Here is a 23,581-nt window from a genome sequence, read left to right on the forward strand (position 1 = left end):
TTATTTGGTTTTTCGAGACAGGGTTTTTCTGTGTAGTTTTGGTGCCTGTCTGGGATCTCATTCTGTAGACCTGGCCTCAAACTCACAGAGATCCACCTGGCTCTGCCTCTGAGTACTGGGGTTAAAGGAATGAGCCACCACGACCCGGCCACATTGGTTTTATTAATAGAATCCTGCTTCAACAGTCTTTGAAGCTGTTTGTTAAAAATGACAATTCTGTTTCTAACATTAGAAGATTTTGGTGAATGTTATTTGTATATGCGGACAAATTTAAGACTTATTGATTCCCTTTAATTAATATTTCTTGACATAGTGTATGTTTTTGCACTTCTGTATATAGTATGCATACATGTGTGTTTGAGTGTATGCACATGGATGCATGCATATGCATGTGTGTTTGAACGTTCATGCATGTGCAGGTATGAATGCATGTATGTGAGTGTTTATGTGTATAACGATGTGTGTGTAGTATAAATATGTGTGTGTATGTATGTTCATATGTGTGTGTGTGTGGGTACATGTATGAGCAGGTGTGCATGCATGTGTGTGCACTTATATGTGTGGGCCAGAGGTTGATCTTGATGTAAGATGCCTTCTTCTATCACTCTCCACTTTATTTTTGAAAGAGTCTTTCACTGAAACTGGACAGACCAATTTTATTAATGAGGGAGCTCCAGGGATTCTGTCCTCTCCACCTCCCCAGCAGTGAGATAATGGACATGTACTGCCATGTCCAGCTTTCACATGGTTGCAGAGGCTCCAATCTCATTTCCTTAAGACTGGTTTTCAAAGCAACTTCAAGTTCACATAAAAAGTGACAGAAAGATAAAGAATTTCCTGATACACCTTCTGCTGTAAAGTTATAAAAGCTATGGATACTGTCACCACAGCTTTGGGCAGGCACTAAGAAGCCATGGTCACCTCAATTCTGGTGTTGCTTATTCAAAGGTGTTGGGCAAATATTTAATTACATGTGTCATACAATTTTACCTTCATGATCTGCCTCTTCTTCCTCCCAAGTGATCCCTGACAAGCATTCATCTTCCCATTGTTATACTGAGTGACATAAGTGGAAACTTAACTCCAAACAACTGATACTCTTGACCACATCATTTGCTGTGTAGGATGACATCAGCTACTCTGGGAGTGGTCCATATGGCAGGAAGTTGAAGGTTATATCTTTACCATAGCCAATAGACTTTATTGACAACATCCCCCTTGGATAGAATGATATCAGTTGTCGTAGGGAGTGTTTAATGTGACAAAAATCCAAAATGATTTTTGAACATCAATCTGCAATGAACCTAAGCCCCAAGATCTAACGCCTCCAAATCTTGACATGAATCCTTGAACGTAGAATTATCTCTAAGCTCAACTGTTCACTTGGAATTTATGTGAGCCTCAAAAGAGACTCTATACCTGGTCCACACCTGTATGCAAACACTGTGAAGGATCACAAAACAGGCCATACCTAGTCCATGTCTGGGTTCCTGACTCCTGAATCTTCCAGATGACAAGGGTGTTGTTCTTACAGTTTAAGTTGGTTGTGATATTATTGTGCTACCGTGGATACTCAAAAACTAGAATAGTGAGTTGTTTATTTGTGACATAATATTACATGCTATTTTTTTTTATAAATTGGACACAAGAAAACATACTAGTTATACTATGGGATGATCTTTAAGGCTGGAATTTCTTTTGTAGAAGTTTATAGCTGGTGCTTAGATTGAGTTTCTATCTTGTTATTATATGTGGTAAGCTAATCGCTATGTTTTCATGATGGATCTATTTTGCCATCAATACAAGGTGTATGCATGTGAACTTGACATCTGGAACAAGTACCATTTAGGCATTAACATTAGGAAAAGAATTCAAACATGAAAACATATACTGTATGCATTTTTGCTACTTTAACTGAATAATCAGGATAGAATTAATTAATACATGAAAAAAATCAATGACATAATTTATAAAGAAATTTACATCTTCTGCATACCAATAAAGCATTTGAATTTCTTCTTGGTAGTGAATGTGTAAAACTAATTTACTTCTAGACAAATATCAGCTCATTAACCTTTGCCTTAATTATTCTAGCGGCACACTTCTCTCTACCAGAACAAACACTGCTATAAAAATTCAATTTTCTCCTGCCTGAATTGAGTGGACCTCTATGATAAGTGAACATTAGATTAAACATTTTCAATTCTTCTCTGTTTATTGGCAGTCAGGCCCATTTTATTATTGTTTTATGCTCTGGAAAATATCTGTTATATTATTTGACAAATTACATTCTTTCTCTGCAGTGAGATATAACTTGAATATGAAATGCATTAACTACTTATTATGAGCAAGATAATCCTATTGATCGAGAGACAGACTCATATTCAGGTTAAATCAGATGAGCATGAATCACCATGGAGGTGAATGGAGGTAAGGCTATAGACAATGTATAGCTGAGATGTTAGAGTATATTGACAAACTCCATGAATGCAAGTCCAGTGTGATATTCCCAAATGACAAAAGAAATTCAAAGTTTTAAAAATGTGAATTGTATAAATTTTTAAAATTTGACAGCTAACAGATTTTGTTTTATAACATCAGGTGACTAAGTTTGATTTATGGACAAACATTTTTTAAGTGTACTTTTAAATTTCACTCTTTGTAACTGATAGATTATGATGTATCATTGTCTTCTTTCCTTCTACAAAGTATAATCAAAATGTTCTGTTTTATTTTAGAGGCAACTAAATTATAGGTAAAGATTTCTCAGAAGGCTTAACCCAAACAAATCTTCTATCATTAACTTTTACACCTGAAATTCTTCTTATACTGTGTGGATACTAGACCTCTTTAAATTTATTTATTTTTATTTTTTTAATTAAGAATTTTTTTATTCCTTTTACAAACCAATCAAAGATCCTGCTCATCTCTCTTCCAGCTCCTCCAGCCTCCCTGTCCCAACCCAGTCCTCATTCCCTCCTACAAAAAGATAAGACCTCCCATGGGGAGGTACATTTAGTAGAGGCAGGTCCAAGCCCCTCCCCCGCCTCAAGGCTGTACAAGGTGTCCCATCACATAATGAGCTCCAAAAAACCTGCTCATGCACCAGGGATGTAGTCTAGTTGGTGTAGGACTCTCTGCGTAGCTCAGGCTACCCTCATACTTGAGTGATATTCATGTCTCTGTGTTCCTGAGTGCTGGGATTACAGGCTTGCATAGTTGTGGTTGTCCTACCTTTCTTTAAGTTTTTATTAGTTTTTCAAGGTTTCATGTAATACATTTTACCCACATTTACCCCCAACCCCTCCTAGATTCATTTTCATCTCTCTTCCTGCTCAACTCTGCCCCAGCCCTCTTCTGTAAAACCCAGCAAGTCCAATTTGTGCTACTCGTATATGCTTGGCTGTGTAGCCAACAACTTGAGCATGGTCAGCCTACCATGGGTCAAATTCTTAAAGAAAACTGACTCTTCCTCTCACAGCATCCATCAGTTGTGAGTAGCTCCTTGGCTAGGCATGGGACTATGTCAAGCTCCCCTGTCCCTTTAAGGATTGGCTTTATCTTTCACAGGCTTTGTGCATGCTGTCACAGCCACTATGAGCTTGTATGTGCAGCTACTCTTTTGTGTCCAGAGAACACCGGTTATTTGCAGTCATCCATTACCTCTGGCTCTTACACTCTTTCTACTTACATCTTTCACAATGATTCCTGAGCCATGGGAGAAGGAGTGTGACACCCCATTTAGGGCTGAGCATTCCACTGTCTTTCATTCTTTGCACCTTTACCAGTTGTGGGTCTATGGATTAAAAAATGTGTCTCTGATAAGGGTTGAGAGACACACCAATCTATGGGTATAACTACAAGTCATTAGGAGTCAACTTAATACTAAGTCCATTTAGCAGAATAATAGCAGTAGGTACTCTCTTAGGGCCTATTATCTGGGTGGCCACAAGTTCTTGGCCCTTGTAACAGTACAATGTATCAGTTTCCTCTTATGGAGCAAGATTAAAATCCAATCAGAAAGTGGTTGGTGACTCCCATGACATGTGTGCCACTCTTGCATCAGGGGCCATTTCTTGCCAGGTCAGTCATTATGGCAGTACACATAGTTCACACTTGGGTAAGACTGATGATTACTTATTCCTGACAGTAGCAGGCATCGTACCCCTCAGCCTTATGCAAGCTAGCCACTAGGGATGAAGCTCCTGGGTGAGTCCCAGCATGTTTTCTCCATGGTCTGTGAGTTAAGTATGTGGTATCTTCAGTCACAGGGTCTTACTATGAACTGTTTGAGAGTAACCAAGAGCAGTCAATGACCTATAATGTTTTGGGGTCCACTGGACTCCCTTGCACAATAACTAAAAAATGGGGAATCTGACTGGGATATTGTTGCCCAGTTATAGTGTAACTGCATTTAAACTCCTCTAATCCATGTATATGCATGTATTTTAGAAAGCTTTTGTCTACAATAAATAAAATAGATTTAACTGTTGCTTTTTCAGAAGGTCCTTAGTGTTAATTATTCCTCCCCTTATTCCTTGCTGTACTCTGCTCTCTCACTCCCACCCCACTTAATCCTGCTTGTTCCATTACCTCCCTTTATACAACTGCATTGTACTCCTTTGTAAACCTCCCCTTACCATGGCCCCTTACTAATTTCCTGACTCCTGCGGGAATTCCAAAGGAAGTGGACCTATCTGAAGGTCAAAGCTAACATCCACAAATGAGAATCACGACAAAACAAAATAAAAGACCATGTGACATTTGTCTTTCTGGGTCTGTGTTCTATATCACCCAGAATGTTTCCAGTTCCAGTCATTTACCTGAGAAATTAATTTTGTTTCTCTTAACAACTGAATAATATTCTATTGTGTAATTTTTGTCAAAGAAAGGCAATGAAGAAATGGGAACATTATTTATGGAAAATGAAGTGGAAGGCATAGAGAGATACGATCATGCCCCAGCTGCTAGGATGGCTGTTAATACAGCATTCCCATGACTTGTGTGAGAGTGAGCTCTGTCTCAGAAACTCAAGCAGGTTAACGGGGTAGCTCAGCATGTACTGGGGCGGTTGCGCTGTATGTACATGCCTGCTTCTGCTGTCTGCTCAGTCAGGCCTTCTGCTGTTCCAGGCACTGGAAGTCTGCTTTCTGGTGATCTCAAAACTCCCCTGTCGTCTTTGCTCCTGATCTCCTCCGGAACCTCCAGCTGTACTATCTGTTCACTATCTCTGCTCCCATTTCCCAGAATGCCACGAGGTTATAATTACATGGTATAGAATATTGATTTTCTCTAGCCACAGGTACTTGAGTTTCCAACATGGCTTCCTGATATGTACATCACATTGCATTGCCTTGTTGGATAATGCTTCATTACATGCATGGACTCAAACAGCAGCAGTTTTTAACTAAGAAAAAAACTGATCAAAATAATTCTAAACTTACTGTTTTTAAAAAAATCTTTGTAAATAAAGTATGACTCAGAAGGATTATCAACTTTATAATAATTTATGTGTAAGAATGTCATAAATTAATATTTGCTTAACATTTCTAATTGTTTGGGAAAATATATGTAATAATTCTTTTTCAATTAAACATTTTAAAATATCTGAGTCATCTAGCTAATAACTATAATAAAATAACATAATTTGTAGTATCCAAATGTTAGACCCCATTTTTACAGTATAAAGAGAGATGAAACAATTATTTCACAGTTTAAAATCAAGCTTTATACTTGGGTTCAAGAAGTAACAATAAAAGTAAATGTTATGCATGCTGAACAAAGTTCCTAATTATTTTAAATGCTGTGCAGTTTAGGGCGTGAAAGTGTTTGTCAATAGATGTTATAAAAGTTCAGTGGTTCCAATCTGGTACTATTGCCCTCCTTCTACAGAGAGAGACAAATCTAATTTATTTTGACATGTTGGAATTCAATATATTTGCAAATGAGTACCAATTAAGGGACCATTTTTATATCTGCTATGAGAAAGTTTAATGAAAACGAGAAGAAATAAACACCCACTGGAACTCCTATTATTTGTAACCTTGTGGTAATTGTGCCAGAGTGACCTGATTCCACACATTTAACTAAGAAAAATAGTGCCAAGATAGGAATATTCAGAGACACAAGCACCCCATGATTCTGGGGATGACTTATAAATAAGAAAATGAGTCAAGGACCACGTGGGCAGAAGCTGTTAGAGGTTCAGCTCTGCTTAGGCTCTCAAGGCACCTTGAGCATAAACATTTGAGAGTAGGAATAACAAAGGTTTTCTCAAATTATTGTCAAGATAAAAATGTCACCTAGGGTGACACTCATGTGTGTGTAGTATGTGCATGTATCCTAAGCTTGGGGCTGTGGTGATATTTTGTGTACACTCCAGCAAATAAAGCTTGCCTGAAGATCAGAGGGCAACACCAGTCACTAGTTAGCCATAGAGGCCAGGCAGTGGTGGCACATGCTTTTAATCCCAGCACTTGGGATCTCATGACTTTGCTTCCACTACTTGGGAAGCACACATGCCTTTAATCCCAGTACTAGGGAGGTTGAGGCAGGAAGTGATATGGTTGAGGGAAGAAAAGGAATATAAGGTGGGAGGAGACAGGAGCTCAGTCCTTTTTGCCTGAGGAGTTGGGGAGGTGAGAGGTGGCTGTGGCTTGTTCCTTTTGTTTTTCTGATCTTTCAGCATTTCCCCCAACATCTGGCTCCAGGATTTTATTAAGACCAATTAGGATTCGTGCTCCAGGGGAAACACTGCATCACTTGGTGTCCAACACTGAAGCAGTACAGAGGCTTCTACTCTGCTCCATGGTAGCATGGGAAATCATCCGATACAGACTTATTAAGGACAGAAGAGAACACAGGAAGAGATGTCCAGACATCCTCTAAAAACTCAGCCACCATTTTGAACTTCAGTAGGGTCCATAACCTGAGATAATTTTAAAGTTCCCCAGTTTTGCTTAAGGAAAATTTTTCCAGGCTCTTAGGTCTTAGCTTCCTTGTCCTTATAGCTTTCCACTAGAAAACTTGACATTGTAAATTGTTTCTATAAAACCTTTAAGAAAAAATCCTTCTTGTCAGCTTTACAGTTCAGGGACATTGGCATTGCCACTGACCAGGGAGGCATGCTTTGACACAGTGCCACTAGGAAAAAGACCTATCTCTCCTGTTACTGGCCCCCATACCTGGCTATTCTGTTTTATGGGTTCCCTGCTTCACACTGTAAAACTACCTCTACTAGTAAACATGGGAGGGCCTCTCCAGCACCACTCTTAATTAAAACCCCATTTCCTAAGCAGTGTGGCTAAGTTCTGGCCTTCTCTATTATTACAGTAGCTTGTTATCTTTTGGGTGATCAATGTCCTCAGTTGGGATGGTTTGTGTCCCTCTTTTCTTGACAGCATCGTATGTGAACCCAGCTCTGACCAGCAAAAAGTTCTGTCCAAGCAACGTATGGATCATAAGAAACAACCGGTGGCTATTTGAAATCACTACATTTATTTATACCATGATATGTAATTTATGCACACAGGCAAAGCCTATAAAGGAGCAAGACTCCATTATACATATCTGAAAACAGGACATCAAAGCCACAGGGCATGTACCACAAATCAAAGGTATGCCGATAGAGATTCTAGCGATCATATGATTCAGTTTATCTGTGACAACACTTTTGTGCCTACCACTGGCGCCTAATACAGTGTATGCCTCTTTACATTGAAAAGCACTGTGCTTTGGGCATTACAAAAATAGAGTAAGGAGTAAGTTTTACTCTCTCACTTAAGTTTACAGTCTATTTAGTGAGACGGGGCATGTGCACCCTCAGAACTTGACTCTGAATTAATTATACGTTCATCAACGTCATATAATAGTCCTTGCCTTTTCTTGTTTGCAATGGCCTGGTGTATCTTTTCCTACCGTGCGATTTTTATGCATGTGATTTTGTTTTCTGTGCGTGACTTAACGGAACACAACCATGTTTTAAAATTTTACAAGAAAAAATAATTACCCCTCAGAAGATGAATTAAATGGCACAGCTACTGAGTGCCATGGAAGACTGAAAGTGAATGACTTCACCATTATAAACTAAAGGTCACGTCATGATTGCGAGCCCACACTCAGTGGGAAGATCTGACTTCCATTCTGAGCGGTAAGTATGACTTTTTCTGGTTAACTCCTTTCAATACTTTGAAATTTCTCTTGTAATAAATAATATAAATAAGGCCCTTCATATTGCTCATATGTCCCCCAGCTTGCACCTTTAGGCTGATCAACTCTGAAACTTAACGCCCAGAGCCCGGAAACAGGACACCCCAGAGATTTAACACAAGGAGAGAAAGATGCCATCCCTAAAACTGTGAGTAATGAGCTCCAAACAAGGGGAACCACAAGCGACTGTAAATCATCTACAACTGGGAAGATGTGAAGTTCAATCCCGAGTGGCAGAGAAAGTGTATGGATTCACCCCAAACATCCCAAGTCTTTTCTCAAATATAAAGAAAAACTCTCTTATGCTCGAGGATGACCTGAACAGTGATGGCAGAAGTCATGGCAGTTTATCTTCAGGAAATATGAGATTTCATGTTGGACAACAGACCTATACAAAAGTCGGGCAGCTTTAGTCAGCAAGCAGCACTCCCTACACATGAAAGTTTCCACAGATCCTGTCTTCTGTTGTAATCTCTTCAGTGTTTTCTCCCTGCACTCATGTTCTTGATGGATAAAGGCCTTTAAGTCTGTAAATCAAGATTTCCATGAATGATAGCAATGTCCCTTCATAGAACAGAACTGCAATTCTTCGGCTGATGAAATCTCACTGGACTGCTGTAAAAGCATTACTCCTACTTTTTATAATTTAGCATATAAAATGGCTATCTCTGATTATAAATTTTAATTTTCCTCATTTTTACATATTAGAAGGTAGACTATTAATTCTTTATTCAGTTTATACTAATTTCAATCCCCAATACAAAAACTGTTCAGATTGAGTTTAAATATGAATTATATATAAGTCTTTACTGTCATTAGTGATTAAATTAATTCACATTAATCAGCAGCATACCAGTTTTTTAATTTTAATATGGAAATTGTGAAGGTTATATTTTAGTGAAGAGTATTTAAAATTTGGAAAATGTCAGGATGTTCTTATGTATAATTATCTTTTATTTGGGTTTCATATATTAAAATTAAATACTAGTAGAAACAGAACAATATTTTTGTAGGATTAACAAAATACTTTAAAAATTAACAAAAATATGTCTGGAACATTTGATCTTTTTCTTATTTGCATATAGTTATAAATTTAATTTTTATTTTTGTAAGAACTATACTTCAAAATACACAGTTTTTATTGTCTATAACTTTAAACTGGAAATATTTAATAATAAATTGGCACATCTCTATCATAAATGAATACCAAAGCTATATGTATATGTATAAATGCATTATATTTTTTGGAAAATTAAAAAAAGTATATATATATATGCATTGTATTTTTTGGAAAATTTAAAAATCATTGTCTTTGACTAATTTTTTGATAAATGGAGTAAGACACTGCATTTTCCACCCAAAATCAATATTCACATTTAGACTGCATGGTCTATCTTAGACATGTTGACCTTTCCATGATATTTACTCTCCACCTGAAGGCAAGCTAATTCCAGTGTATGCATGACTCAGTCTGCCATCCTCCGATGAAGATCAAATGTCATTCTTCAGGGTGCCAACACACTTGACCTACAGGAGTCCATCCACTCTCAGGTAACCATCCAACCTTAACTACTACTAGGATTTTAGTATTCTTGCATAGGGTAACGGAGAGATGAGTTAGATGAATTATCCATGACAATGCAATAACTTTTTAAGAAATGCAAAATAATGAAAGATAGAAACCCTCTCATTAGACATGAGCATGTTGTGCTTTAGGTTGCGTCTTGAGGCTACAGCCACAGAAGGCACATCTGGACCACCCTTTAAGTTTCACATTATGGAATTTCATGTGGTGTTTGTATAAAGGACATGTGTCCCTCATCAAACTGCAGTTAATGATGAGGAGAGCAGAGACACAGAGGTGGGAGGTTTGTACCATAACCTACGGATGACCTGATTGTCATGTAGACACACACTTAAGTGAGATAGTGTTCATTTCAATGTCACAATGAAGTCTAGGATGTTGGGATGTTTGGGCCTAATATTCCCTATCTCTTCTTAGCTTGGGTACATAATTTATATTTCTCTTAAAGTCCCCCAGCCTGGCTCAAATTCTCTTCCAACCCTCTCACATGGGAGTTTCCTCTAAAGAGATTGTTGCTTTTTAAAGTCTCACCTTGGTAATTAATTGTTGCGGGACTTTACTATTTTGATAGATGTAAGCTAATTTCAAGATATTTATGATTAGTTAGGAGAAGTTTTAAGGAAAACAAAGAGAGAGAAATTTAATGGATATTAATGTAGACTTTAAACATATATGTTAAAGTAGGCCTTATTTATGTGCTTGTATATTAAAAGAAAATGAATAAGTTGGACATATTTAATACATATTAATTTACATACATGTTCCACATTAGTAAAGACACTAATTACATGGAGTTTTCATTCCTAAACTGCCCAAACCATGTCAGGATACCTACCAATAACGGCCAGTAGGCTGTTATGTCACTTTTTTTCTCATATAACGCTTTTAACTCAGTTTTCGTCATACTACTTAGACGAGGGAATAAATAATGAAACAGCTGAAGGCCCCAAGAAGAATGAATCAGTAATAATTTAACAAAATGAATCTAATAACTGGGGTATTGATGTATGGACAACTCCCTAACCTTCACATTGGTTCTAAGATTGAAAGGGGAGTGAAAGATTTTGACAGCTTCAGCCAGTGAGAAGCCTCATCAGGGAAAAGTAGTCACCTTGTAAGCCTGAGGACTTGGGTTTGAATCCTAAAACCCACAAAGAAATGACAGGAGAGAACTGATTTCACAAATTTGTCCACACATACACACAGTGACACATGTCCTCTCTCCACTGTAAATATACACACAGAATAAGTAAAAATGAAAAAAAAAAACCCAGCCTATTTACCCTTGTAGCAAGGATTTCTGTTAAACCAAATAATAAATTGTCAGGTCCATCAGGTAGTCTCTATGGTCTGAGCTGATCAAGACAGGAGAAAAGTTTGAGAACAAATTATTAGAAGGTGATTCTAGTTTTAAATGTAGGCCAAATTGTGGGAAATGGTTTAAATAAAGATATGAGGCTACACACACACACACACACACCCTACTAACTTATAGCGCTCAAGGTAGGCACTATCATTTGATCTCTATTCACTGTAAAGGGAAAAATAAGTCATAATTAAAACAAAGGAGAAAGAATCTAGACAGATATCGAGGGCATGACATGTTTCAGCAATGAAATCCCTCTAGCTCCTTAAGCACTTTATTTTAGGTAAAGGTAGAAGAGGGGGGGGGGGATGAGGATGGAGGTCATCATGGAGCCTCAATATAGTCACGTTGGTGTGTTACATCATTGCATGCTTAATCTTGTTTTAAACTTGATTAGACTGAGATGTTCTGGGAGATGTGAAGAGCACACTTCTGGGTGTGACTCTGAGGGTAATTAGAGGGGATTCCATAATGGAGAAAGGCCTATCTGGAAAGTGTTAGTACCATCCCATAGGCTGAGGATCTAAATGGAATTAAAAGGTGAGGAGAGGGTCCCTGCACCTGCCTGGTCAAATGCCCATTTGTCGGCTGCCACAGAGCTGCACTCATTTCCGATTGCCATGCAAGACAAAGTGTGTGGCTTTTAATTGCTACACCATTCATGTTTCTGAGTTCTCCTTTTGGGAAACTTAGTGATCTAAGTGACAGTTCCAATATACACGAAACAGTAGGGTTAGTGGGAGATGGTGCCATGATTGTCATGAATTCAGTTTAAATTCATGACAGATAAATGAATAGTTCATCTTTAAATGTGGTCATTTGTTGGAAATAAAATTTCCCCTAGGAACCTAGACATGAACCCTGGAAATGGAGACAATCCTGAAACCTACCACCACAGGTATTCCAGCTCCCAGTGCGATTTTTTTCTTAGAAAATATTGTCCACATGTAAATGGTGAGTCCATGCCACAGGATCAGAATCCACACAGTACCATTTTGTATCTCTGCAAAATTTGATCCTGGAAGGATTTGTGTTTTCATCCACCAGGAGTGACACAAACACCAGGCATCTTTCAGGTAGTCAGAGATTGATGCTTCTTTGCCCTCTGGGAGTCATGCATGGACTCCCGAGGCAGGGAATGGATTTAAAAGTAAGACAGCAAAGGCAGTAAGCATCTAACACCTCATGGTTCTATACTAGAAGGCAGCTGGGATGGTCTTTCAGGTAGTCTATAATAGCATAAGAACATTGCCACAGCTAGTGACTGAGAATATAATGACAAGAATCATCCTTACAGACAATGCTTCCAAAAGGAAACAAAACAAAACTAGAAAATGTTGCAGCATGACCGAGCAGGACTTTCAGTATGGTTAATAAATTATGTCATGCATTCTTTCATATCAATGTTAATTTATATCATTTAAAAGAACAGTACCTAGTACAAGACAGACATGCAAATTTCTTATCTTGTGTTTCTACCTTTGTCAACAAATGGCTGACAGGGTTGCCCTGGGTATATTCTGTGTTTCAGGAATTCCTGGGCAAAATGGTTCAGCCAGGCCAAAACATGGTAAAGACCATTCAGTACCACAGTTTATTTCCAAAAGTATAGCCCTGTTGGGTGACTCCCAATAGCAAGCGGACCTAGGAAACAGTTTGGCTGTGTGCTCATGAGAAAGTAGAAGAGTCCAGAAACACTGCCATGAGTGTCCCCCAAGTCAGCAAAGCTGGAGCGATTGCTGAGGAGCTGCCCACTGTTTTAAGGTTTTCCTAGCACACTGTATAAACATTTAAATTCAGATATTGACACCAATCCCAAAGCAATGCCTTCAGCTCAGATTTGCTATTTTTTCTAAATTTCCTGGGTATCTGATAGAAAGCAAGGCCATTTTTTTTCAGTACCAAATTCCACTGAATCTATTTCATCAGTAACATTGATTTTATATAGGAGTCTATCCATAAACAAGTTACAAGATGTCTAAGTCCCCTTTTTGATTCAGAATAACAAAGGATTGAGACAATCACAAAGACTCTGTAGCTGTGAGAAAGTTCTTGAAGGTCAGAACTCTCTTAAAGGTCTCCTGACTGTTTTTGATTATAGCACCAGATAATTGGCATTATTTTTTTTTGTTCTCTAAGTTAATAATTTTATTAATAGAGTCTATTTGTAGTTGGTATTTATATTCAGACACAGTGGGAAATGGTAAATTATTTATTAAACAAAAACATTTGTGTTTTTCAAATTTAGTGTTGAACAAGAACACATAGAAAAGAAATCCAAATGAACAATGTCCAGATTGACATCCTGACCTTGGCCTCAAAGCCTCAAGGTTTTACCCAAAGGAGACAAAGATCAGCATGAATGTCTGAGAATCTGAGGCACACCTGTTACTAACTGGGAACAAGTCCAGCTCCAAGCGGGGGCCCAGAGAAAGGGCAGGATGTCCTGATCTTACTCAAGGGGAAATGTTACTTATTCCATGGCTGGTTGTGTTGTTTGTTTGTTTCCCTATTAGAGTTTCCAAGGATGAACAAGAAAATTTCCTTTACCAGCGTCTGTGAGGGGCCCAGCAAAGACAGGGAGAAGTATAAAGTCTTAGCTGGGGTTTCTATTGCTGTAACAAAATACCATGACCATAAACAACCCTAAGAGGAAAAGGTTTATTGAAGCTTACAGTTCCCACCACAGACCATCAAGGAGGGAAGTCAGATCATGTGGCAGGGCTGGAATCTGGAATCAGGAGCTGGTGCAGAGACCATGGAGGAGTGCTGCTTACCGACTTGCTCCCTCATGGCTTGCTCAGACTGCTTCCTTTCTTTTCTTTTTCTTCCTTCCTTCCTTCCTTCCTTCCTTCCTTCCTTCCTTCCTTCCTTCCTTCCTTCCTTCCTTCCTTCCTCCCTCCCTCCCTCCCTCCCTTCTCTCTCTCTCTTTCTCTTTTCTTTGAGGAATACTATAAAAATTTAATATCTGTATATAAAGAGGCAGTTTATTTTTCTATCCCAAGTACCTATATTTTGTTTAACTTTTCTTTTTATTAATTAAATTTTTCATTTATTTTAGATCTCTATAGCAGTTTCCTCTTCCTCTTCTCCTCCCATCCCCTCCTCTCCCCTACATCCCCTCTGCACCCACCCATCCATTCCTCCCCTGTTTCTGTTCACAAAGAGGAAGGCCTCCCATGGCTATCAACAAAGCATGCCATATCAAGTTGCAGTATGGATAAGCTCCCTGCTTTGTTTTAGGCTGGGGAGGCAGCTCAGTATGATAAATAGATTCCCAAAATCCAGCCCAAGCCTTAGAGACAGGTCCTGGTCTCACAAATAGACCAAGCTATCGCACATACGTAGAGGGCCTAGGTCCGTACCATGTAGGATCCCTAGATGTCGGTCCAGCTCTGTGAGCTCTATGAGCCCAGGTCAGTCGTTTCTGTGGGTTCCCCTGTGATGACCTTGACCCCCCTGGCTTGTACAACCCTTCCCCCCTTCTCTTCAACAGGATTCCCAGAGCTTGGCCAATCTGCTTTCTTATAGCACTCAGGACCACCAGCCCACCAGGGATGATGCCACTTACAAAGGACTAGGCCCTCCTACATCAATCACTAATTAAGAAAATGCCCTGTGGGCTTCCTTACAGCATGGAGGCATTTTTCTCAGTTAAGTTTCCTTCTTCCCATATGGCTATAGCCTGTATCAAGTTGACATAAAGCTAGCAAAAACTACCATGTGAATCTGTCACGTTGGTGTTTGAAACACTCAAAGTAACTCAACAGGGAAATATCTCCAATGGCAGAAAACTGTGCCCAGTGCAAACCAGAGACAAAGCATCCCGGAACCGCCAAGCGAGAGGGACAGCAACTATGGGCTTGAGGGGGAGTGAACTTGTCATCACATTAACTATGGGATTTTATTTGTCTCACATAGAACTTAGAATACACTTAGTATAGTTTGTGTGCTTGCTCTTGGAAGACTGTCCAGGAGTTACATCATGGAAGTTGATTTTGAGCTACGGTATTATAAAGATAAAATTTTCTTGTGGTGGCAGATGTTCCCAAGATATGTCCTCATTTACTCCACCTGCCAGTATCTTGGCTCCTGCTGTAGCTTCAAACTCTTAAGAAGTTATTTGAAATTATAAAGCACTCAAATCCCAGTTGTTTAGCTTGAACTGTTTACGGGTCCCCAGACAGTGGGATCGGGACTTGTCCCTAGTGCAGGAGCCAGCTTTTTGGAGCCTAGTGCCTATGGTGAGACACTTTGCTCAGCCTTGGTGCAGGGAGGAGGGGATTGGACCTGCCTCAACTGAATGTACCAGGCTTTGCTGACTCCCCAGGGGGAGACCTTGCCTTGAAGGAGGTAGGAGGAGGGAGGACAGGGGAAATCCATGGTTGATATGTAAAATGAATAGAAAATCTCTTAATAAAAAGAAAAGAAAAAAAGTAATAAAACACCCAAATCCAAATTTTAAACCACGATGAATTCCACTGTCATCAGAGATCTCTTTTGCTCTTGAGCCTCAACCAGTATCATCTTCCAATTCTAATTTGTCTCAGAAAAGACTGAAATCATCAAATGCTCTGGAACCCAGTGAAGATTCCATCCTCCCTGTTTAAGTGATGCTGATGCTGACTCACAGATGTGGGCCATCTATCTGTATTGTTATGGATAACTCCTACACCACCTTTAAGTCAGCTCAGTAGAATGTGGGTATTCAGGCATGACTGTACATCTATACACCTTGTTTCCCCAGCACAGTAGTGCTACTGTCTCCTCGTGGATTGTGTTTTCATGGTGTACTGTGTTTACAACAGTTACATCTGTTTCTACTCCAGGGTTGTGAACCTCTTGCAATAATCACTTTATTGGGAATATTTTGAGATTAAAATTGCTGTATTATATATTGCTTCATGTATTTGTAGTGAGGATGTTTACCACCCTTCAGCAATCTTAAAGGGAATGTAGAGATTATCCACTAAAATAAAGGCAGATGTTTCACAGCCATGAATCAGCATCAGCATCAGGATAAACAAGGGATAATGGAGTCTACATGGGGTCCCAGGGCATTTAGTGATCCAGTCTTTCTTGAGACAAACTAGAAGTTAGATAAAGATACTGATTAAGGCAAGAAAAATAGGGATTTCTGATGGTAACATAATTATAAACCATGTATGAATATATGTGTGTATATATATGTATATATATGTGCATGTCACACCATATATGTGCACATGCACATTTGTGCCCACATAAGGAACATTTACAAGGAGTTGGCTTTCTTTGCCATGTGCAGACATAGCAGGAAGACATCTCTAAGAAAGACTGGGTAGGAATCTGATCCTGATAATGCTGGTGCCCTAGAGAATCTTGGATGGTTAGCCACCACGGCCATAAAAAATGAATTCTAGGACGTGTTCATTTAGCTTTCCTTTCTAAGTGTCCTTGTTTAATACCAGTTTTTAAAAATTGAAAATATTTTGCTTAATGAATAATTTAGAGTTTTATGCAATGTCTTAATACAGATACTAACTGCAATGCGATTCTATTAATGAAATTGGTAACTTAGGAAAAAAAAAAACAAACCTAGCCAATCATTTGGTGCCATTGTAAGAGCACATGTAAGAAGATTCTGACCTGATTCAACTTTCCCTAGACTGCCTCAGTTCATTGGTTATTCTGAATTATTTTCTTATCATTTGATGAGTTGAAAGTATCCTTGCTATAATATATAACATGGTATTAAGGCACACATCACATGTCTTGGAAAGTGTTGCTATAGAACATACATCAGAGGTGGAGGTCACATTATACTGGCAACAATGAGAACTGAAAATCCATTTTTACCCCGGGTTCATTACTTAGAATTATATGATTATATTTCAACAAAACTTCTTTATTATTTATAAAGGATCAGTTGAAGCTTTGCTAAAGTACGTCATATTAAACGGTTGTAATCACGGTACATCTTCAAAGGTTTCATTCTAATTTTAAAATCAAGCTGGACTTGAAAGTCAGCATCATTGGTAAATTCAGATCAATTTTGAGAGTGCCTCTAAAGCACACTAAAAGCTCAGTCTTTTAAAACCTGATAGAAATTCATACCTATATTCCTCTTGGGTGAAGCGTGGGATCTCTCCAGGATGTAAGACGAGAATTCTCACGGTGGCACTACTAGACATCACAGGCTCGCCATCATCAAAAGCCACAACCACCAGCTAGAAAAGTGACAGGACCCACATACAGATTATAAACAGGAGAAAAATGTCAACATGGACGGCATCAAAGATTTTGCTATTTTGTTCCTGGTTCCAGTTGTGGGAAGAACTAATCATTTTCCTCCAAGGAGAGAGATATTGTGTTAGGATATGCCACATTCTCCCTTAATCTTCATAAACATCCAGATAGGTAATATCATTTTTATTTTCCAGAAGAAAAAAATCAAATGAGTTACAAACTCTGTTAAGAAAAAAATCAACTTCTTGTAGAGTATATGGATGATGCTCATTCTATGTAATTCTAAATGGATTTCTACAGTCAATGCTGCCTCTAAGAAGAAAAATGTACTTTTATAGCACCAACACACTTACTTAAAAGGTGTTAAATCCAGTTGTATCAACAGCAGAAAGATAATTAGCTTACTCATAAAAAAAATAATTTTCTAGTGAATTTTCCCTGAATTTAAAGAGTAAAAATGTTTTTCTCTAGAGAATAAAATAGGCAACCTTTATGGTTAACACTTTGTTATGTATTCTCTTAAAACAATTAGTCCATTTAAAACCAAGAGCCCATAGTACACAGTGGGAGTTATTCAAATACATAAACTGGAAAGTTGTAGACGTACAAGGTAATATCTATGTATTATTACTGCAGTATTAATTGGTATTTTCCCTTAACAACCACAATACACAAAGAAGTGCTCTAATATTTATGTTAAGGCATGCAAACATTTTCACAGAGATGTACATTCTTGTGAAAATTAAAGGTTATTAACACAAAGCAACTCAGTTTCGGTTAATGGAGATTATTTTTTAAAATTTTCTAGAAGCATTATCTGTCAAGAATACATGATTTTGCTTCTGCATTTAAACCTGTAGGCACTTAGGTTTGCAAGCAGGTGTACAATAGCATTCACACAAGTCATTTCAGAATGATAGAGGTGCACAGTAGCAACCCAATGATTTACTATTGTAGCATTAGAAATACAAAGAAAAATGTAATGCTTTACTTGCAGAGCAGAACACCATATAGCCATTAAAATAATGTTGTGCTGATTGGTATGGACAGTATATAATTGAGTATAGATTGAATATCATGATTATTGTACAGCCTAGACTCTCATTAGAAGATCAAGTAGTAGCATCTAATTATGCCAAATATATAAAATATGAAGTGATTCTTTTATTTTAAAGTACATTTTCCAAATTTCAGTGAGAAATGATTTTTAAAAATTAAAGAGGTGAAAAATAGAAAGAAGATCATATTGACAACTATTAAGCAAGACCCTCAGTGCTGGATGTCAAATAGATGTCACAAAGAAAATGGCACACTGACCTTAAAAATTGTGGTAGGCTCTTCATTAAGATTGACACGAGTTATTACTCTTCCAGAATCTTCTTCTACATCAAAAATACTGGCAGGGTATGGAAACTGCACATCATCCACTCTATACCTCACCCGACTTGCAGGCAAACCCTGAAATGAAATAATTGATCTATCAGGATGAAAGCAAAGAACATCAGTGGAGATAATCTCACTTTTGTGATGAATGGCTTTGTAGAACAGAAAAATTGTCCTGGTTCCATACCCCGTGTTAAAAATGTGACAGGATATTTCTTTCTGTGGACAATTCAATCCTAATCAATGAAGTGTGTTGCAATTAGGCTTTGGTAAAGTAATTTTTATGAGGGGAAAATTTAGTATATTGCCACAGGCAGCTTTCCTTTCAATCCACAGCTTGTCTGCCTCCCTAAATACCCAGTGTCTCTGAATATTTTACTTTCTGCCACAGTTGTTTCATTTTAATTATGCTAATCTAAATCCAGAATGCTGGTTCCTTTTTGCTTATGTATATCTGCACTATTGATAAATGGCTGCACCACTGGAAAGGGATAGAATATCAAAGCCCAAGAATATTTACCGATCCCTCTACCCACTAAAAATCTACAACCAACTGTCTGCATAGTCACAGCTTCTGTGGATAACTCATACTTCAATTTTCTTCCATATTTTGCAGCCACTTCTGTGTTGGACACTGATCTGGCTCTCTGCTTCCATTCTGCTAAAATTGTCTTTAAAACATCAACACTCTCAGCTGGGGGGTGGCGGCTCACACTTGCAGTCTCAGTGCTAGTGAGTTCAAAGAAAGAGCACTTAAGAGGCCAACCTGTGCTACACAGTGAGTACCAGGACGTTCTGGAATGCAGAGTGAGAGCCTGTGTCAAAAGAAAAAACAAACTAACAAACAAAACCCGGAGAGGGAGCAGGAGCGAGAGTGGACAAGCACGAGTGAATTTCTTCTCATAAGAGCTGGTCAAAACCCTCTAGCGCTTTCCATCAAACACACAAATCCAGACTCCTCACATGGTGATATCAGATCTTGAAAATGTTTCATTTTTTTTTCTATCTAATTTGAGCTCACTATTCATTTTTGCCTCACACATTGCTGTTACTTATGCTCGGATACTTGATGTTTGACAGACTTCCACTTTCTGAATTTGTGCTCATGATTTCCTGGTTCTGTTTAAGATGTGTATCTAAGATGTTTTTATTCACTAAGTCTACTTGGAATTGTATCACACATTTCTGTTTACTTATTGTGATGGTGTAAATATGAAATACCCCCTGAAGGTTCATGGTTTGAAATCTTAGTTCTCAATATCTGGTATAATTTTGGGAGGCTATGGGAGCTTCAGATGGTGGTTCCAGCTAGTAGACTTGGCCTTGGGAATGTGTATTTGAAAGCAATACTTTCTATCTTGCTATTTTTCTTGCACTACCGTGAGGATTTGTCCAGTACATTTGGGCCAATGAATTAAGGACTAAATACTTTGAAATCATAAGTCAAAAGTAAGTCCTTCCTCTTTTTAAGTTGTTATGTGAGGTGTCTTGTAACAGCAATGCACTAGCAGTCAATGCACAAACAGTACAAGGAGTGGGCTCACTGCTGGAACTAAGCCTACATACATGGGTTTGGGCCTTTGGATCTGTTTAAATGAATAATTTGGAGGTGTTTAGAGATATGGGATAGAGAAGCCTAACCTGCTATCAGATGAGCTTACTTGGTGACTCTGGTGGGACCTAAGGAAACCAAAATGGCAAGACAGCAATGCAAAAGCAGAGACTACTGTGCACACGAAGTTTCAGGGGCAGATATTAGACCAGGCTATCTGTGTTGTAATCGTCCGTGTCTTCAGATTTTGAGTGAGGAAGAACTAAAACACAAAGGGTGTATTGCCTTAGCAGAATAAATCTTATGATCCCATAGCATCTTATCTGTGACAGGGTTGCCGCTCATTTCTGCTAGTCAGGTCTATAGTGAGAACTGGGAACACAGAATGAAGCAGGGAGATGGACCAAACATGCAGACTGGCTGACCATGAGCTAATCCTTTAAAGCGGTAGACAAGGAAGCTGGAGATTTTTTAAATTTTCAATTTATTTATTTTACGTCCTGACCACAGTTTCCCCTTCCTCTTCTCTTCCTACTCCCTCCCCCACCTCTCCTGCACCCCTCCTCAATCTATTCCTCCTCTGTTTCTGCTCTGAAAGGGGCAGACCTCCCATGGGTGTCAACAAACTGAATAAATAAATTAGAGAATTTAAGGGTTAATAGTGTCTATCATGCCCAAGCATTCTGACAGATATGTAAATATTTACATATTTCAAGGTTTTAGAAATACACAACACTATTGAACTCTTGTGAGAAGGAGTTGTTACCTCCATAGTAATTTTACACGTGAACCGTAAGTTCTCGGAGTGGCTGAGGGAAAGTCCAGCAGTGTGGTGAAAGAGGCACAGTTATTGGAAACTGCATCAAGTCTGTGCAGTTTATGCACATTTTTTTTTAATTCAGTGACAATGCTGCTTGCTTCTTGATGATGCTGACACTAGTTTTAGAAACCAAACAGCATATGTGTGTTATATTTATTCTCCTATTAATATTTAAAATAGATCTAGGAGTTAGCATAACCATTCATATTTTACAAATGACAAAAGCAAGGTTTTAAAAATGAATTCATTTCCTGAGATTTCCTCATCTAAATAGCAAAATTATTAGACATATTTTATATTGAAATATGGTTCTTAGGCATGCAACTCACTTAATGATTATGACATCTTCAAGGCAATATTCCTCTAACATGGGAATAACATGGAAAAACAATTTATAAAACATGCTTGGGGAAGGTGATGCTACAGGAAAACCCAACTGGGATATTCCCAGCATGTTGGGAAGCATAACTTCCAGGTTGTCATAATGATAAAGAGCTAAAACATGGCACGAAAACAGAGTTTTTACCAACATTAGTTCCCATTCCATCTGCACTACAGCATAGTAACTAAAATCACTCATAAGCTACAGTTTTCATGGTGCTGAGATTATAGACATGTGCCATCATGCCTAACTGAATGCTCCTTCTCTTCCTTTTTTTAAAAAATTAGAATTAGTTAAGGCTCTATTCTCAATTCATTTATGTTACACATTATGTGTTTATGGTTTTTCCACCCACTAATATCTATCTGTTCATATACTTCCATCCTTATATTTGTTTCTGAAGATGGCAGGGATATTGAGAGACAGACAGACAAATTTCTTTGTGCTTATCCTGTGCTTATGATCTTCACTATGGGTTAAGGAGTGTTGATAGATAATACATAGATAAATACCATTTTCTGAAACTTCTTTGGCAATGAGGAGTAAGGTTGTGGTGCTATTATGGGCTCCTCACCTCATTATTTATATATTGTAGGTTTCATTCCTCACTCTATAGACACACATCTCAACAGACACAAAATATATCTCATTCATGGAGTGAGGTAATCATACTATATGTAGAGTTTGACCTAATAAGTAATTTTACTATTTTAAGTTCAAAGTGATATATTATGCACATGCACACATCGCACACATACCTACCTTCCCTTTCCCTCTGTAATATATATATATATATATATATATATATATATATATACATATATATTCATATATTCACAGGTATTATATATATACACCTGTATATATATATTACTCTTAACAAATAAAGTATGCCTGAAGATCAGAGGACAAAGCCAGCCACTAGATTAAACATAGAGGGCAGGCAGTGGTGGTACACATCTTTAATCCTAGCACTTGGGAGGCAGAGATCTGTCTGGATCTCTGTGCATTCAAAGCCACCTTGGACTACTTGAGATTAATGCAGTCTAAAAGAGAAACAGAGCCAGGAAGTAATGGCTCACACTTTTAATCCCAGTACTTGAGAGTCACACATCTTTAATTCCAGCAGTAGGAAGGTTTAGAGACAGGAAGTGATATGGCTGGACAGAGAAAGGCATATAAAGTGCGAAGAGACAGGAACTCAGTTTTATTTGGCTGAGGACTCAGGAACATTCAGCCTGAGGATTCATTCAGACAGGATCTTCCCATTTCTGCCAGAGAATTCAGTAGTGATGAGAAGTTTCTCTTGTGGCTTGTTCCTCTGCTTCTCTGATCTTTCAGCATTTACCCCAATATCTGGTTCTGGGTTTTTATTAAGACTAATTAGGAGTCATGCAACACACACACACACACACACACACACACACACACACACACACACACACACACAGGTATGCACATGCGCGTGCGTGCCTGTGTGTGTGTGTGTACTTTAAAAATGTCTGTTTAAATGAAACTGTACCATTTTGGGCAATGATTTGATTGTCAAATGTAATTATTTTATTTGTGCATTTTATGTGTCTTCTTACCTTATTTTCAGGAAAATTTTGCTCTCCATATAAATTGCTTCATCAGATAAGGTAGTCAGTAAAAATTTCCCATGCAAATAAAATAAACTAAACCAAGAAGCAATACATGAAATTTAATTTTGTATTCTAAATGTGAAAGAGATGGTATTAACTCTGCAATGCCTTTTGTCTGCTAAAACTGACATCTACAAGCCTACATATTACTACAAGAATTTTATTTATTATAGGTATTCTGACAGTGTAATATGATATACCTATACCCTATGGGTCCAGATTGAAGAATCTTATCATGATGTCACTTACAGTAGGTTTTCTTAAAAACTATTCCATCCCATAAGGTAGAAATCATCAATAACAAATTAAATATAAATTTATATTGAGAAATTATAAGCAATTTCAATTATTTTTTATTATCAATACAATTTTTACTTTACTTCCTTTCTTATGGGTTAAAGGTAATATGTTTTG

The 23,581-nt window shown here is 38.0% G+C and overlaps 1 protein-coding gene across 9 annotated transcripts in view; it reads right to left on the minus strand.

Moving 5' to 3' along the window:
- Positions 1 to 23,581, minus strand: part of Pcdh15 (protocadherin related 15) — a 1,398,279-nt gene that overhangs the window by 125,781 nt on the left and 1,248,917 nt on the right. For all 9 annotated transcript variants that reach the window (XM_037199986.1, XM_037199987.1, XM_037199980.1 and 6 more), the window contains 2 exons: positions 18,705 to 18,845; positions 17,256 to 17,368 (listed from right to left, as the gene is read on the minus strand). In XM_037199986.1, coding sequence (XP_037055881.1) covers positions 17,256 to 17,368; positions 18,705 to 18,845 — 254 coding nt within the window. The remainder of the gene's footprint in view (positions 1 to 17,255; positions 17,369 to 18,704; positions 18,846 to 23,581) is intronic.

Source organism: Peromyscus leucopus, chromosome 16_21, assembly GCF_004664715.2.
Source record: "Peromyscus leucopus breed LL Stock chromosome 16_21, UCI_PerLeu_2.1, whole genome shotgun sequence".
NCBI lineage: Eukaryota > Metazoa > Chordata > Mammalia > Rodentia > Cricetidae > Peromyscus > Peromyscus leucopus.